At 45.2% G+C, this 13,776-nt stretch overlaps 1 protein-coding gene across 8 annotated transcripts in view; it reads right to left on the bottom strand.

Moving 5' to 3' along the window:
- Positions 1-13,776, bottom strand: part of PPP6R2 (protein phosphatase 6 regulatory subunit 2) — an 84,962-nt gene that overhangs the window by 20,263 nt on the left and 50,923 nt on the right. For 7 of the 8 annotated variants that reach the window (XR_007153711.1, XM_047864909.1, XM_047864908.1 and 4 more), the window contains 3 exons: positions 11,140-11,326; positions 1,470-1,607; positions 9-74 (listed from right to left, as the gene is read on the bottom strand). Coding sequence is in view for 7 of the 8 variants with exons in the window: in XM_047864909.1 (XP_047720865.1) it covers positions 9-74; positions 1,470-1,607; positions 11,140-11,326 (391 nt within the window). In the remaining variant the exon portion in view is untranslated. Of the gene's footprint in view, positions 1-8; positions 75-1,469; positions 1,608-11,139; positions 11,350-13,776 lie in introns of all 8 variants that reach the window. The other variant, XM_047864915.1, reaches the window with a different exon arrangement.

The following is a 13,776-nucleotide window of genomic DNA, read 5'->3' as shown; positions in this document are numbered from 1 at the left end:
ATACTCACATCTTCATCCTGACTTGGGTGGATCAGCTCCACCAGCCTCTGGATGATCTTCTCTTCATTAAGCCACTGAAAGGGAAAAAGAGGCCTGCCAATGACGCTGTTCACATCTAACTAAAGAGAAGGAAAGTCCGTCAGTGCAGAAGAAATCCACGTGCCAGGTTCCAGGGATAGAGATCTGTCCAACGTATGTGTCCACCCAGACCCAGAAAGAACAAGTAGTGACCAAATTCTGGAGAGACCTGAACTCCACAAAGAAGGGACCAGTGGTCCAGACGCCTAAACATACTGTCCTCAGGGTGTCTCGGAAGACAGAATGAGCTGGAGCCCAGAGCCACCCAGGCACCAACAGGGCTGCCCCGGTGCACAGCCTGGCTGCACATGGACGCTCTGCTCTCTGCTGTGTCAGGGCCTTTCCAAGGTCGGGAGAAGCAAAGAGGTCTGGTGCCGGTGCCTGAATGCTGTGAGGACTACAATGCCCAACACTATTTGAGGCCCAAAGGTGGTGGGGACCCAGGGAAGACCAGTGAGTTTCCTTATCCAAAACTGGGAGATCTGCCCCCGCGGTTGCTAACATGAAGTTAATGTGGGCTTTCCGCCACTAACAACAGCTGACATTCATGCTGTGTCTCACTGCCTAACGTTAGCTATTTATGACTGACTCTTCGTGGGAGGCTGCTCCATAACGAACCTAAACATGAGAACGGCTACCCTGATGACAACTGTTACTGGGTCCCAGGAGCTGGAAAATGGGCAAGAAGGCCCAGGCCTTTACTTTAAATTCCATCACAGACAAAACCTGCCAAACAACAGTGAACAGTTTATCCCGCACTCATTTCCTGGCTCCTCTGAGACTCCTCCTCTTTTCTGGGAAAGAGAATCCTCCTCTTTTCTGGGAAAGCCCTCAGGGAGTTACGAGCAGCTTGTCAGGCTGCGAGCCTGTCAGGACAGACACGTGCACAGACTCCAGGTCAAAACACAGACCTGCTCAGGTCTCTGTGATTTCTCTGCAAAGAATCCTTGTCAGCTGTTGCCTTCTTCATAGGTAGGTGCCAGATAATAGAGCCAGGACCTGACAGAGCCCCTGCTCTGAGGCCATGGGGGCACTAGGGTCTGGGGGGTGGTGAGGAAAGTCCTTTTCTTCCTCTTCACAGAGAAGGAGCCCAGAGAGTGTCAGGAGGAAAAGGAACACTCTGCTCTTTGTTTCTCAACAGACTGAGGCAGTACAGCAGAAAAGGTACAGACTGCAGACCCAGCCTCAAAATACAAGCCCTGACAAGAACCCATGATGACCCCACAGGGAGAAAATCATGGTGGGTGGAAGGCCGGAGGTACTGGCCCTCCAGTGCTCTCTGAGTGCCTTCACCCAACTCTGGCCTCCCTGAGGCAGGCCCTCACCATGCACTCGGCCTGCACTCAGCCGACAGGGAGAGGGCTCCAGAGAGGAGGGGCCCACACACTCACATGCAGGACTTCCTGCCGGAGCCCAGCAGGCTCCACGCAGCTGACAAGGCGCAGCAGCAGGTCCATGAGGGCCGAGGTGCCGATGTGCTGCAACACCAGACTGACGAACCTGTCCTTCTTCTTCAAGAACAGAATCACCTGAAATCAAACACACCGTGCGTGATAAGCCTGACACCCATGAAATGCTTCCCCCAAGAACTCTCATGAGAAAGATTAATTTTTAATTACACTGAGCAGAAATTATGGAGACCTAGAAAAAGTTGTAAGACAGACCTTTCCAAGGACAGGCAGAGACCTGAACACAGGGAAGTCTATGTGGCAGTGGTGGGGGCCCATGAAGATCCCCGGCTGACGGAGAGCTGCACGGTTTGAGGCTTTATGCTCTGATGACACAAATATCCTCAGATAGCACAGCAGCCATTCAGTACTGCTCGTTCAGTACTGCCTCAAGTTCTCCCAACAGGAATAACCAGTGTGAACAGACCGGAGCAGAGGAACGTCGTCGCTGCAACCCCCAGACCTGGGATGCAACCTGACAGCACAGAGCACACGAGACAGCCAGTCACTGACAGGCCGCAGCCAGGGAGGGAAAGAGGACTAAGGTTCTACAAAGGAAAAGGCGGCGACGCATGGCCGGCTGGTGACCAGTGCCACCAGGATGTGGACAGCCGGGCACGGGGGTGGGCTGCAGGTGAGAGTGGAGACAGAGGTGGAGAAGCCTGGGCAAGTCCTTCTCAATCGCACGTCTACGAGCTCAGCTCAGCTCAGCCAGAGATTAAGTGCCTACAACATGCAGGTCACCGAGGTGGACCCAGGCTTCTAATGGAGATGGGGGGGCACAGAGATGGCCCACCTCGCTGAGGGACCCCAGCCATACTCATGCTGAGATGCGAAGAAGAAGAAGAGGGGGAAGAAGGAAAAGAGGTGAAGGGAAGGAGGCTCTGTAAGGAGAATGAGTACACACCCCTAGAGAAGGCGCCAAGAACAACATCAGGAATGAAACAAGGTGCATCAGGACAGAGCCCATGGGTTATCACCAGGATAGGGTTAGTAGAAACGATTTCATGACAATTTATGTAAATTTAGAAAAAATGAAAAATTTCCTTAAAAAACACACTCATCTCAAACTGACAAAAAGGAATAAAAAATCTGAATAGTTCTAGGAGCATCAAAAGAAACAAAATCTATAATTAAAAGCCTCCTCATATAGAAAACTCCAAGCTCTAATGACTTTCTAGTAAATTCTACCCAGTATTTAAAGAAAAATAATTCCTAATCTTACATACACTCTTCCAGGAAACATAAAATGAGAGAATATGCCCCATATCATTATATAAGAACATAAAACTTTGATTCTAAACACCTGATATAGGGAGCACCTGGACGGTTCACTTGGTTAAGCGTCTGACTTTGGCTCAGGTCATGATCTCATGGTTCATGGGTTTAAGCCCTGCGTTGGGCTCTGTGCTGACAGCTCAGAGCCTGGAGCCTGCTTCAGATTCTGTGTCTCCCTCTCTCTCTGCCCCTCCCTGTTCATGCTCTGTCTCTCTCAGTCTCTCAAAAATAAATGTTAAAAAAAAAATCTAAGCACCTGATAAGGACATTGTAAGATAGGCAAATTATAAGCCAATCTCACTGATGATCACAGATGCAAAACTTCAACACATGAAAGAAAGCATAATGTACCACAACCAAATGGGTGAGGTTAATACCATGAAACCAATGCTAGCTTAACATTAGAAAACCAATGGGCAGGATTTATGAATTAACAGAATAGAGAAGAAAAATCGTATGATCAACTCAATAAAGACATCTGATAAGTTTCAACAACCATTAATGTTATAAAAAGACGAGGAATAAAGAAAATTCCCTTAACTCTGATTAAAACAAAAAAAATCTATAAAAAACTCATAATATACTTCATACTTAACTATGAAATGTTGAAAGCTTTCCTTCTGACGTAATAAAACAAGGAGACCCACTATCACCAGTTTGATTCAACACTGTACTAAAGGTTCTAGCCAATGCAATAAAGCAAGAAAAAGAGATAAAAGGCATAAGAATTGTAAACGACAAAATAAAACTGTCATCAATCAGAGATGAAATGATCCTGTACATGGATGAAACAAAATGACAGATAAGTTATTAGAATAGCAGCTTTACTGATAATCACCAAAAACTGGAATCAGCCTCGATGTACTTGAACATGTGACTGGAGAAACACGTGGTCCACCTGCCCCACAGAACACTGCTCGGCAGTAACAAGGAATGTACTGTGGAAACACACAATGACCTGGATGAATCTATAGTGAATTATGCTGGAAAAAACTAGTCCCCAAAGACTACATATTGTATGCTTTAATTTAAATAACATTTTGAAATAACACAATTTTAGAAATGGAAACAGATTAGTGCCAGAGGCTAGGGATAGGTGAAGGGGTAGAGGTGAAGGAAGATGGAAGTAACTATAAAAAGGCAACACGAAGGATCCTTGTGGTTTTGAAAGTGTTCAGTATCCTGACTTTGATAATGGATAAGTAAACCTATATAGGTGATAAACAGTACCAAACTTCATACACACAGACACACACACACACAGCTATAAGCAAAAGTGAACAAATCTGGGGGCGCCTGGGTGGCGCAGTCGGTTAAGCGTCCGACTTCAGCCAGGTCACGATCTCGCGGTCCGGGAGTTCGAGCCCCGCGTCGGGCTCTGGGCTGATGGCTCAGAGCCTGGAGCCTGTTTCCGATTCTGTGTCTCCCTCTCTCTCTGCCCCTCCCCCGTTCATGCTCTGTCTCTCTCTGTCCCAAAAATAAATAAACGTTAAAAAAAAATTAAAAAAAAAAAAGTGAACAAATCTGAATAAGATCAATGGACTGTATGAATGTCAATATCCTGGCAGTAACGTTCTACTACTGTTTTGCAAAATGTCACCATTGACAAAACTGGGCAAAGTATACAAAGCACCTCTTCAAATTACCTTATACAACTGCCAAGTGAATCCACAATTATCTTAGTAAAACATTTTGATAAAAAAGATATTTAGAATAATGTGAAAATATCAACTACCTAAGAATAAACCTGATGAAACATGTGTAAGACCACTACACAGAGAATTATAACATGTTACCAAGAGAAATCAAAGAAGCCCTAACTACTCAGCTTCGTCATTGCAGCACAAAAACAGCCATAGACAATATGTAAGAATGGCTGTGTTTCAGTCAAATTTCATTTCAAAAATAGGTGGCAGGTTGGATTTGGCCTATGGGCCATAATTTGCCAACCCCAATCCAGAGCCAATGTAAGCCTAATAAAAATTTTGGTAGGTTTTCTTGGGAGAGGAGGGCTGGGGAGAATGTGGAAACTGACCCTCAGTCCAAAAGCTGTTCATTCTAGGGGCACCTGGATGGCTCAGCTGGTTAAACATCTAACTCTTGATTTTGGCTCAAGTCATGATCTCACGGATTGTGAGTTCAACAGTGTAGCCTGCTTGAGATTCTCTCTCTCCTTCTTTCTCTGCCCCACTCCCATTCACACTCTTGGTCTCTTAAAATAAATAGACTTTTTTTTTTTAAGTTGTTCATTCTAAAATAATGCAAAAGGCAAAAATTAGTAAAAAGAAATACTGAAGAAAAACAAAGTGAGAGGACTAATTATCAAATACCAAGACTTATAAAACTACGGGAATTAGGACAGTGTTGCATCAGTGCAATTACAAACAGGACAACAGAGCAAAGTCCAGAAACAGACACACGATATGTGAGCCCCTGACTTATGATGGGGGGGGGGGGGGGGGGCATTATTGTAAAGCAACTGAGAGAGAAGGGCCTTACCAATAAATGCTGCTGAGCTAACTGGACATCCGTATTTAAAAACCAAAAACAAACTGTATATCATTTACAAGAATCAATTTCAGGGGTGCTTGGGTGGCTCAGTCAGTTAAGCATCCAACTCTTGACTTCTGCTCAGGTCATGATTTCACAGTTGTGAGATCAAGCCCTGTGTCAGGCTCAGTGCGGAGCCTGCTTGGGATTCTCTCTCTCTTTGTATCTTTGCCCCTCCCCATCTTGTGCTCTCTTTCTCAAAATAAATAAACTTAAAAAAAAAAAAAAAGAATCAGTTAAGTAAATTATAGATAGAAATGTGAAAGGTAAAACAATAAAACTTCTAAAAAAATACAGAAGATTTTTGTGACTGTGGTAGAGAGGTTTCTTAACAACAAAAAAACCCACCAACCATAAATTAAAAAAAAAAAAAAGCTGAACAACATAAAAATCTGAACCTTTGCTCATTAAAATACCACTAATACTAAGGGGTGTGGGTGCAGCTAGCCAGAGTGAAAAAGATGCTTGCAACACAAAGTCAACAAAGGACTATATCCATGAAAACAGAACATTCCTGCAAATCAAAAAGAAGAGACAGCCTAACAGAAAATGGGCAAAAGACTTCCCAAAAGACAGTACCCAAATGGCCAATTAATATATGAAAAGGTATATATCCTTATTAGTCACCAGGGAGATCACAAATTAAGATCACAACACTATATTACATATACCCACCACAACAGCTAGAAGAAAAAGAATGATAACATTCAGGGTTAGCAAGCAAAAGGAACTGGTATACTCTGCTGGCTCAACCACTTTCATTCACTGTATCCATTCAAACCACATGCATGTCCTAGTTGTGTGGTAACACCTAAAGCAATCACTAAAAATCTACACAGAGACACATGAGAAAACACTACAGGTAGATCAAAACGGAGTATTTAAAAAAATTTGTTTTAATGTTTATTTATTATTTAGAGAGAAAGACAGAGTGTGAGTGGGGGAGGGGCAGAAAGAGAGGGAGACACAGAAATCTGAAGAAGGCTCCAGGCTCTGAGCTGTCAGCACAGAGCCCAATGTGGGGCTCAAACCCATGAACCATGAGATTATGACCTGAGCCGAAGTTGGACACTTAACCAACTCAGCCACCCAGGCACCCCCCCAAAAATGGAATTTTTAAAAATTTTTTAAATTTAAACCTAGATGAAATTTTTTTAATTTTTTTAATGGTCAAGTTAACACCCAGGGCAAGGAAAAGAAACGAAAAACAGAACAAACAGAAAACTACAATAAAATGGCAGTCCTGACATATCGATAATTACATTAAATGTAAATGGCCTAAATATGACAATTAAAGATAGATCAGTAGAACAGATAAAAACACATAACTATGTATTGTTTATAAGAAATTCACTTCATTTTTTTTTTTTTTTAAGTAGGCTCCATGCTGGGCGTGGAGCCCAAAGCAGGGCTTGAACTCATGACCCTGAGATTAAGACCTGAGGTGAGATCAACAGCTGGACAGTTAGACTGAGCCACCCAAGTGCCCCAAGAAATTCTTTTCAAATATAACAATTCACACACAAAAAAACTACAGTTATCCCTCTTTATCCACAGGGGATACATTCCAAGACCCCCAATGGATGCCTGAAACCAAGTATAGTACTGAACTCTATATGTACTGTTTCTTCCTATCCATACTTATGAAACAGTTTATGAATTATGCACAATAAGAGATTAACAACAATAATAAAATAGAACAATTATAATAACGTACTATAATAAAAGTTATGCAAAAAGTTATATGGTCTTTCTCTCTCAAAATATCTTATTGTGCTATATTGACCCTGCCTCCTGTAATGTGAGATGATAAACTGCTTATCTGATGAGATGCAGGGAGGTGAATGACCTGGGCACGTGATGTGGCATGAGGCTCCTACTGACCTTCTGATGCTATGTCAGGAGAAGGATCACCTATTTCTGGACCAGGCTGACTGCAGACAAGGTGGAACTACTATATGCAAATATTCATAGCAGCCTGATGTCTAATAGACAAAAAGTGTCAACAACTAATATGTCCTTCAAAAGATGAACAGTTAAACTGTGGTCCATCCACAATCTGGACTACTCCCCAGTAATAAAGAACTGTAAAGAGTCCTTATCCTGTAGAAACACATATGGGAATATTTACATATAAAATAATAAAATATCTGCGATTTGCTTCAAAATAATCTGGAATGGGGGTTGGTAATAGGGGGAACAGAAAAAATAAGATTGGTCAGAAACACACAACTGTTGAAGCTGTGTGAAAGAAACACCAGGGTTTGTAAACTATTTTCTCTTTAAATGTGTGACATAATCGGGGCACCTGGGTGGCTCAGTGAGTTAAGCATCCAACTTCAGCTCAGGTCATGATCTTCCGGTTCGCGGGTTTGAGCCCCGCATTGGGTTCTTTGCTGACAGCTCAGAGCCTGCTTCAGATCCTTGTCGCCCTCTCTCTGCCCCTCCTCCTCTCACACTCTGTCTCTGTCTCTGACTCTCTCTCTCAAAAATAAATATTAAAAAACAATTTTTTTTAATGTGTGAAATAATCTATAATGAAAAGTTAGGAAAAGGCAGTAGGTCCTTCCAGTGCAGCCTGCCTTTTATGGAAACATGTGATGAAGCACTCTGGCCCTATCCCAGCAGACCCTAGAACCACGTCAACTCCTGGGTTATTGATACAGAACTCTGGTGTAGCAATACCACAGACTCCATGTCTGCTAAAAAGAATATGGTAGCTCTAGGGGCGCCTGGGTGGCTTGGTCAGTTAAGCATCCGACTTCAGCTCAGGTCGTGATCTCACGGTCTGTGAGTTCGAGCCCCGCATCGGGCTCTGTGCTGACAGCTCAGAGCCTGGAGCCTGTTTCAGATTCTGTGTCTCCCTCTCTCTCTGCTCCTCCCCTGTTCATGCTCTGTCTCTCTCTGTCTCAAAAATAAATAAACGTTAAAAAAAAAATTAAAAAAAAAAAAGAATATGGTAGCTCTATAAGAAAAGATGTACAAAATCTATTTCTAAGTGAAAAAAACAATTTGTAGTATTCAGAGTAAATCATTACGTGACAATAAATAATAAATACATATTAATATGTCTTACAGGGGGCGCCTGGGTAGCTCAGTCGGTTAAGTGTCCGACTTCGGCTCAGGTCATGATCTCGCTGTCCATGGATTCAAGCCCCGTGTTGAGTTCTGTGCTGACAGCTCAGAGCCTGGAGCCTGCTTCGGATTCTGTGTCTCCCTCTCTCTCTGCGATCCCCCACTCATACTCTGTCTCTCTCTCTCAAAACTAAATAAAACGTTAAAAAAATATATTTAATATGTCTTACAGGAAAAGAACAGGAAAAGAGGAACATCAACTAAATAATCAACAGTGGTTGATCTAGAGTATTAGAGGAGACCATTCATGTGTTTCTGTCTTGTTTAAATTCATAGAAATGTGCTACATGTTTGTCAATATAAGAAATACCTTTAAACAGTGCATTTCATATTATTTTGATGCACTGGACAAGGGAAGAAGACAGAAATATTGTTAAGAAGCAGTAAAATTCAGCAAATATCTGAAAGCAGCAGAGGAATATTGTGAAGCTACAGACAATTATGAGCTGAGATGCAAGAGCCAGACTTGAAAGGTCTTTGGAATTTCTACCACTACCCGAGAGCCACAGTGACCCCCACTACCCATCAGTGACCCCCTCCACTACCAACAGCCAGTGACCTCCCCTCAACTAGCCAACAGCCACAAGCCACAGTGACCACCCCCGACCACTACACGACAGCCACAGTGACCCCCGACTATCTGACAGCCAGTGACCCCCCCCCACTACCCGATGGCCAGAGTGACTCCCTCACTATCCAATGGCCACAGGGACCCCGCCCCCACCACCACCACCACTGCCCAACAGACACAGGACACCCCTACCACTCCCTGCCTGATGGCCACAGTGCCCCCTGCCCTCAATCCTCGCAGCACTGTCACTAGTGTGAGGGACTCCCTGTCGCGTCCTAGAACCACTGCCACTACTTGTAGCCTCTCTCACTACCTGCATTACCGCCACTCTTCACTTATGCTCTGACTGGTTCAGAAAAAGATCTGAGGTGAGGTAGTCCTCTAAGATCCCTTGCAAAGTTAAGATTTAAGGTCCTATGAAAGGTATGCTCCACTGAACACTTACAACATGCCAACAATTTCTTCGGGTGAATGATGGTATGCCCTGAAGGTCACACCTTCTCAGAATCCCAGACATACACACAAAATTTGGGTCTGTTCCCTTACCAGATATTTGATGATACTGAACACTTATAGTTAATGTTTTTGGGATGTGATACTGCAATCTGCTCAGCAAAGTCTTGTCCCCTCCTAGAGATATGTTTAAAATAATTTTTTAAAGTTCTTATATTTTATTTTTATTATGTTTTTAATGTTAATTTATTTTTGAAAGACAGATAAGACAGAGCATGAGTGGGGGAGGGGCAGAGAGCGATCCGGAGACACAGAATCCAAAACAGGCTCCAGGCTCCATGCTGTCAGCACACAGCTCGACTTCGGGCTCAAAACCATGAACCACGAGATCATGACCTGAGCCAAAGTCAGACGTTCAACCAACTGAGCCACTCAGAGACGCCCCATAAGTCCTTACATTTTAGAGATATATACCATAATATTTTTTAAAATATTTATTTTGAAAAAGAGAGAGAGAAAGAGAAAGTGGGGGAGGGGCAAAGAGAAAGGTGGGGGGAAAGAGAGGATCCCAAGCAGGCTCCATGGTCTCAGCACGGAGCTCGATGTGGGGCTCCATCTCACAACCATGAGATCATGACCTGAGCTGAGATAAAGAGTCAGGCGTTTAGCCAACTGAACCACCCAGGCACCCCACCATAATATTTAGATTTAAAAAAAATTTTTAAGGTTTAGAGAGACAGAGGCGAGAGACAGAGAGAACGCACACAAGCCAGGGAGGAGCAGAGAGATAGGAAGAGAGAGAATCCCAAGCAGGCTCCACACTGTCAGTGCAGAGCCGGATGTGGGGCTCAAATTCACAAACCGTGAAATCATGACCTGAGATGAAACCAAGAGTTGGATGCTTAACCAACTGAGCCACCCAGGTGCCCTTATACCATAATATTTATTAAAAATTATATGATATCCAGTATTTGTTTTGAAATAATCCACTGGGGATGGTAGGAAGGGATAAAAGGTGAATACTAACCAAAACTAACTGCTGAGGCTGGGGGCAGGCCTAGGACACCACCACACTGATGGCCCTGAAGCACAGGCAGCAGCAAGAACCCACTCTAAGAAGACCATGCTCCAGCTAATGAAACAAATGCACTCACTATTTTTACAGAAGCCTAATGCTAGAAGTTTTCTTTTATTTGCTTTGAAACAGTAAGTGTCCTCGACACATGGATACCTGCCACTCACATAAACAGAGCAGCAGATCTTAGAAGGTGGGCGTCCTAAGAACCTGTCATGATGCAGGTATATCCCTATTCCTCATGCCTGTGACTGGGTCAGGACAAGACATGCCAGCGTGCTCTGGAGTCCTGTGCAGCTCTCAGGGATGGCAGGAAGAGCTGCTTATTCCAGAGCCAGGCTGCAGAAACATCCTCAGAAAGCCACTTTCCTCATCAAATTCCAACTCACACCAGCAGCCCACACTGCTCCACCTGTGTCCCACAGAACAGTCAGAAACACTGTTCTCCAAGCCCTAATGATACAGTTTGCACAGCGACAGCTGACAGAAAGAAATGTCAGCATCAGCTATGCCAGCCACCCCAAACCACACAAGCTTGACGGATTATTCACCTGTTCAGTCTTTCTTGCAATGAGGTTGCCAATGGTCTTGCTGAAAAAACTGGCGAGCAGAGGATTCAGAGGCGGCTCGTGGTCCAAGAAGTCGTAAAGAAGGTTCAGCAAAGTCTCATCCCCTCCTAGTCTGTCGTTGATCTGTGGCACGTCACATGTCAGCAGCTCACAGGCTGTGTTTGGATACCTAAGAGGGCACAATGCAAGCAACTGGAGGTGAAATTAGACTTCTCCAGCTCTCAGGAAGCTGCTTAAACGACCAGCCTCGTAGGAAGCAGGTCCATGGGTAAGACCAAAACACTCACAGACCTTGGAACGAAGTAAAAACGTGAATATTCTGTGACCAACCGGCATTTTTGACTACTACAAGCTCAATGTTTTTCACACGCATTTTTCTTGCTCCTCGTACCCTACACTCTGGTATCTCACCGTTTCTGACTCTACTGCACTCTCTAAATAAACCTTCTGAGTCTTTTGACATCTCCTCTCTCAAAACCTCTGCCCTTACACCCACCTGCCAGGGCTCTCACCTCCTGTGACCACACAGTTAGTGACACCAAGTCCATCATGTGCACCCTCCCTCTCCATACCCTTCCTGTCCCAGCATACCAACAAACAGAACCAGCCTGTCTCTAGGCTCAAGAAATGCCACATCAGGGGTCCCTGGGTGGCTCAGTCGGTTAAGTGTCTAACTCTTGATTTCGACTCAGGCCATGATCTCACAGTTGGTGGGATCAAACCCTGCGTCTCTCTGGGCTGACAGTGCAGAGCCTGCTTGGGATTCTCTCTCTCCCTCTCTCTCTGTTCCCTCACCCACTTGGGCATGCTCTCTTGCTCTCTCATGCTCTCTCTCTCAAAATAAATAAACTTAAAAAAAAAAAAAATACCAATATTGATGTACCAATACCAAATGATGTACTATTCACTTGATAAAAATGACCAGATACAAAATAATCTTTATCCCATCACATGTAATACCGTGACATCACTCTGCTCCCTGACTTACCTGATAGACGCAGGGTCACTGCCATTGCCCTGCAATGGGCACAGCTACCCAACAACCTGCCACATCCAGGACACAGCCCACAACAGCAGGGCCAGGAACAGTGCCTGGAGCCATATCCAGAAACATCTGGGAACGCAAGGGATCGTCCCATGGAGCTGACTGCCCTAGAGCACATCTGGCACAACCCAGGGCAAGCTCGGCAGCTTCAGGCACATCACCTAACCTCTCTGTGTCATTCTCATTTGAATGCAGAGGTGCAAGTGCCCACCCTCCCCACAAGGATGAATATAAAACAGAGCAGTGCCTGGCACACAGTAAGCCCCGGGTCAAAGTCAGTCACTATGATCCTCCTGCTCCCGGCAGCCACCTGCACAAGCCCTAACAAAGGCCTGAACCAAAGAGTGGTCACTGTGGCCTGGCTAGTGAGGCCTGGGTTTGAGACCCTGGAGAAAACAGTTGGCAGAGTATGGCAGTCAACCACATGTGGAAGGGGGAAGAAATTGAGAAATCTAGGTCTGGCTAAGAGACGGGTGCTCCTTGTCAGCCCCAAGAAGAGAAAGCACCTTCTAGAGACCAGAGAAACAGGGCCGTGTGGGCAGGCTGGGTGTGATGGACATGAGGCATTCACAAAGAGGTGTCCCAGTTCAATACGCAGGCAGGCCCAGGCCAGGAGAGGTGTAGGCAGTGCCCAGGGAGGGGTGGGAGCAGTGCCCACCTCATGGGATGGTTATAAGGGTTGAATGAGTCGGCTCAGCCCTATGGATGTACACTGTGAGACCAGCATGGCAGAGAACACAGAGGCGCCAGGGACAGGTCATCAGAGAAAGCCTGCTCAGAGTACAGGGCAGAAGGGCCAGGTCAGCAACCCTGAAGGCCAGAGCAAGACTTGTATCACACAGGCAGAGAGGTTCCCACCAGACTGCAAACAACAAGAGAAGACGTACCAATGGCACCAAAGAATCAAGTCCCAGAGAAAAGTTTCGACTATGCCTTCAGGAGATGTTTCCAGAGCACAAGGAATGGTCCCAATCTGGTCTCCACACACAAGCAAATGTGCACACATGTGGCAAGCTGAGCTGTAAGGCACTGATCCTCTAAGGTGGAGGGACTGAGATAAAGTACTGCTTTAGCTCGTTCTAAGATTTATGCAGAGAATAGGAACTCCAGCAAAGCATGGCAGATCAAATATACAGGCTTGTTAGCATTCCCTCTCAAATTCCTACTCCAATAATACAGAGGAAAAAAGACAAGAAAAGAGAAGTGGAAATGATCCTTGGCAAGGCCCGGAGGACTGGCGTGGCACACCAGGGAATCGAAGTCTCCGGTGGCTACAGAGGGAGCACCAACTGGAAAGCACTGGACACAGAGGCAGCAGCTACTGGACAGGGCAGAGGGCCTGGCTCAGGAGAGGAGTGGGATTCCTGACCCTCTCTTGCCAGTACAGGCCTCAGAAGTTATTCCCAAGGGCACCTGGGGGGCTTAGTCAGTTAAGCATCCAACTCTCGATTTTGGCTCTGGTCACGATCTCACAGTTCGTGGGATAGAGAGCCCTGCACCGGGCTCTGTGCTGACAGCTCAGAGCCTGGAGCCTGTTTTGGATTCTGTGTCTCCCTCTCTCTCTCTCTGCCCCT

This window comes from Prionailurus viverrinus, chromosome B4, assembly GCF_022837055.1.
Source record: "Prionailurus viverrinus isolate Anna chromosome B4, UM_Priviv_1.0, whole genome shotgun sequence".
NCBI classification, from domain to species: domain Eukaryota; kingdom Metazoa; phylum Chordata; class Mammalia; order Carnivora; family Felidae; genus Prionailurus; species Prionailurus viverrinus.
Note: the sequence above shows the minus strand (reverse complement) of the source record. Positions and strands in the feature narration are given on the sequence as shown.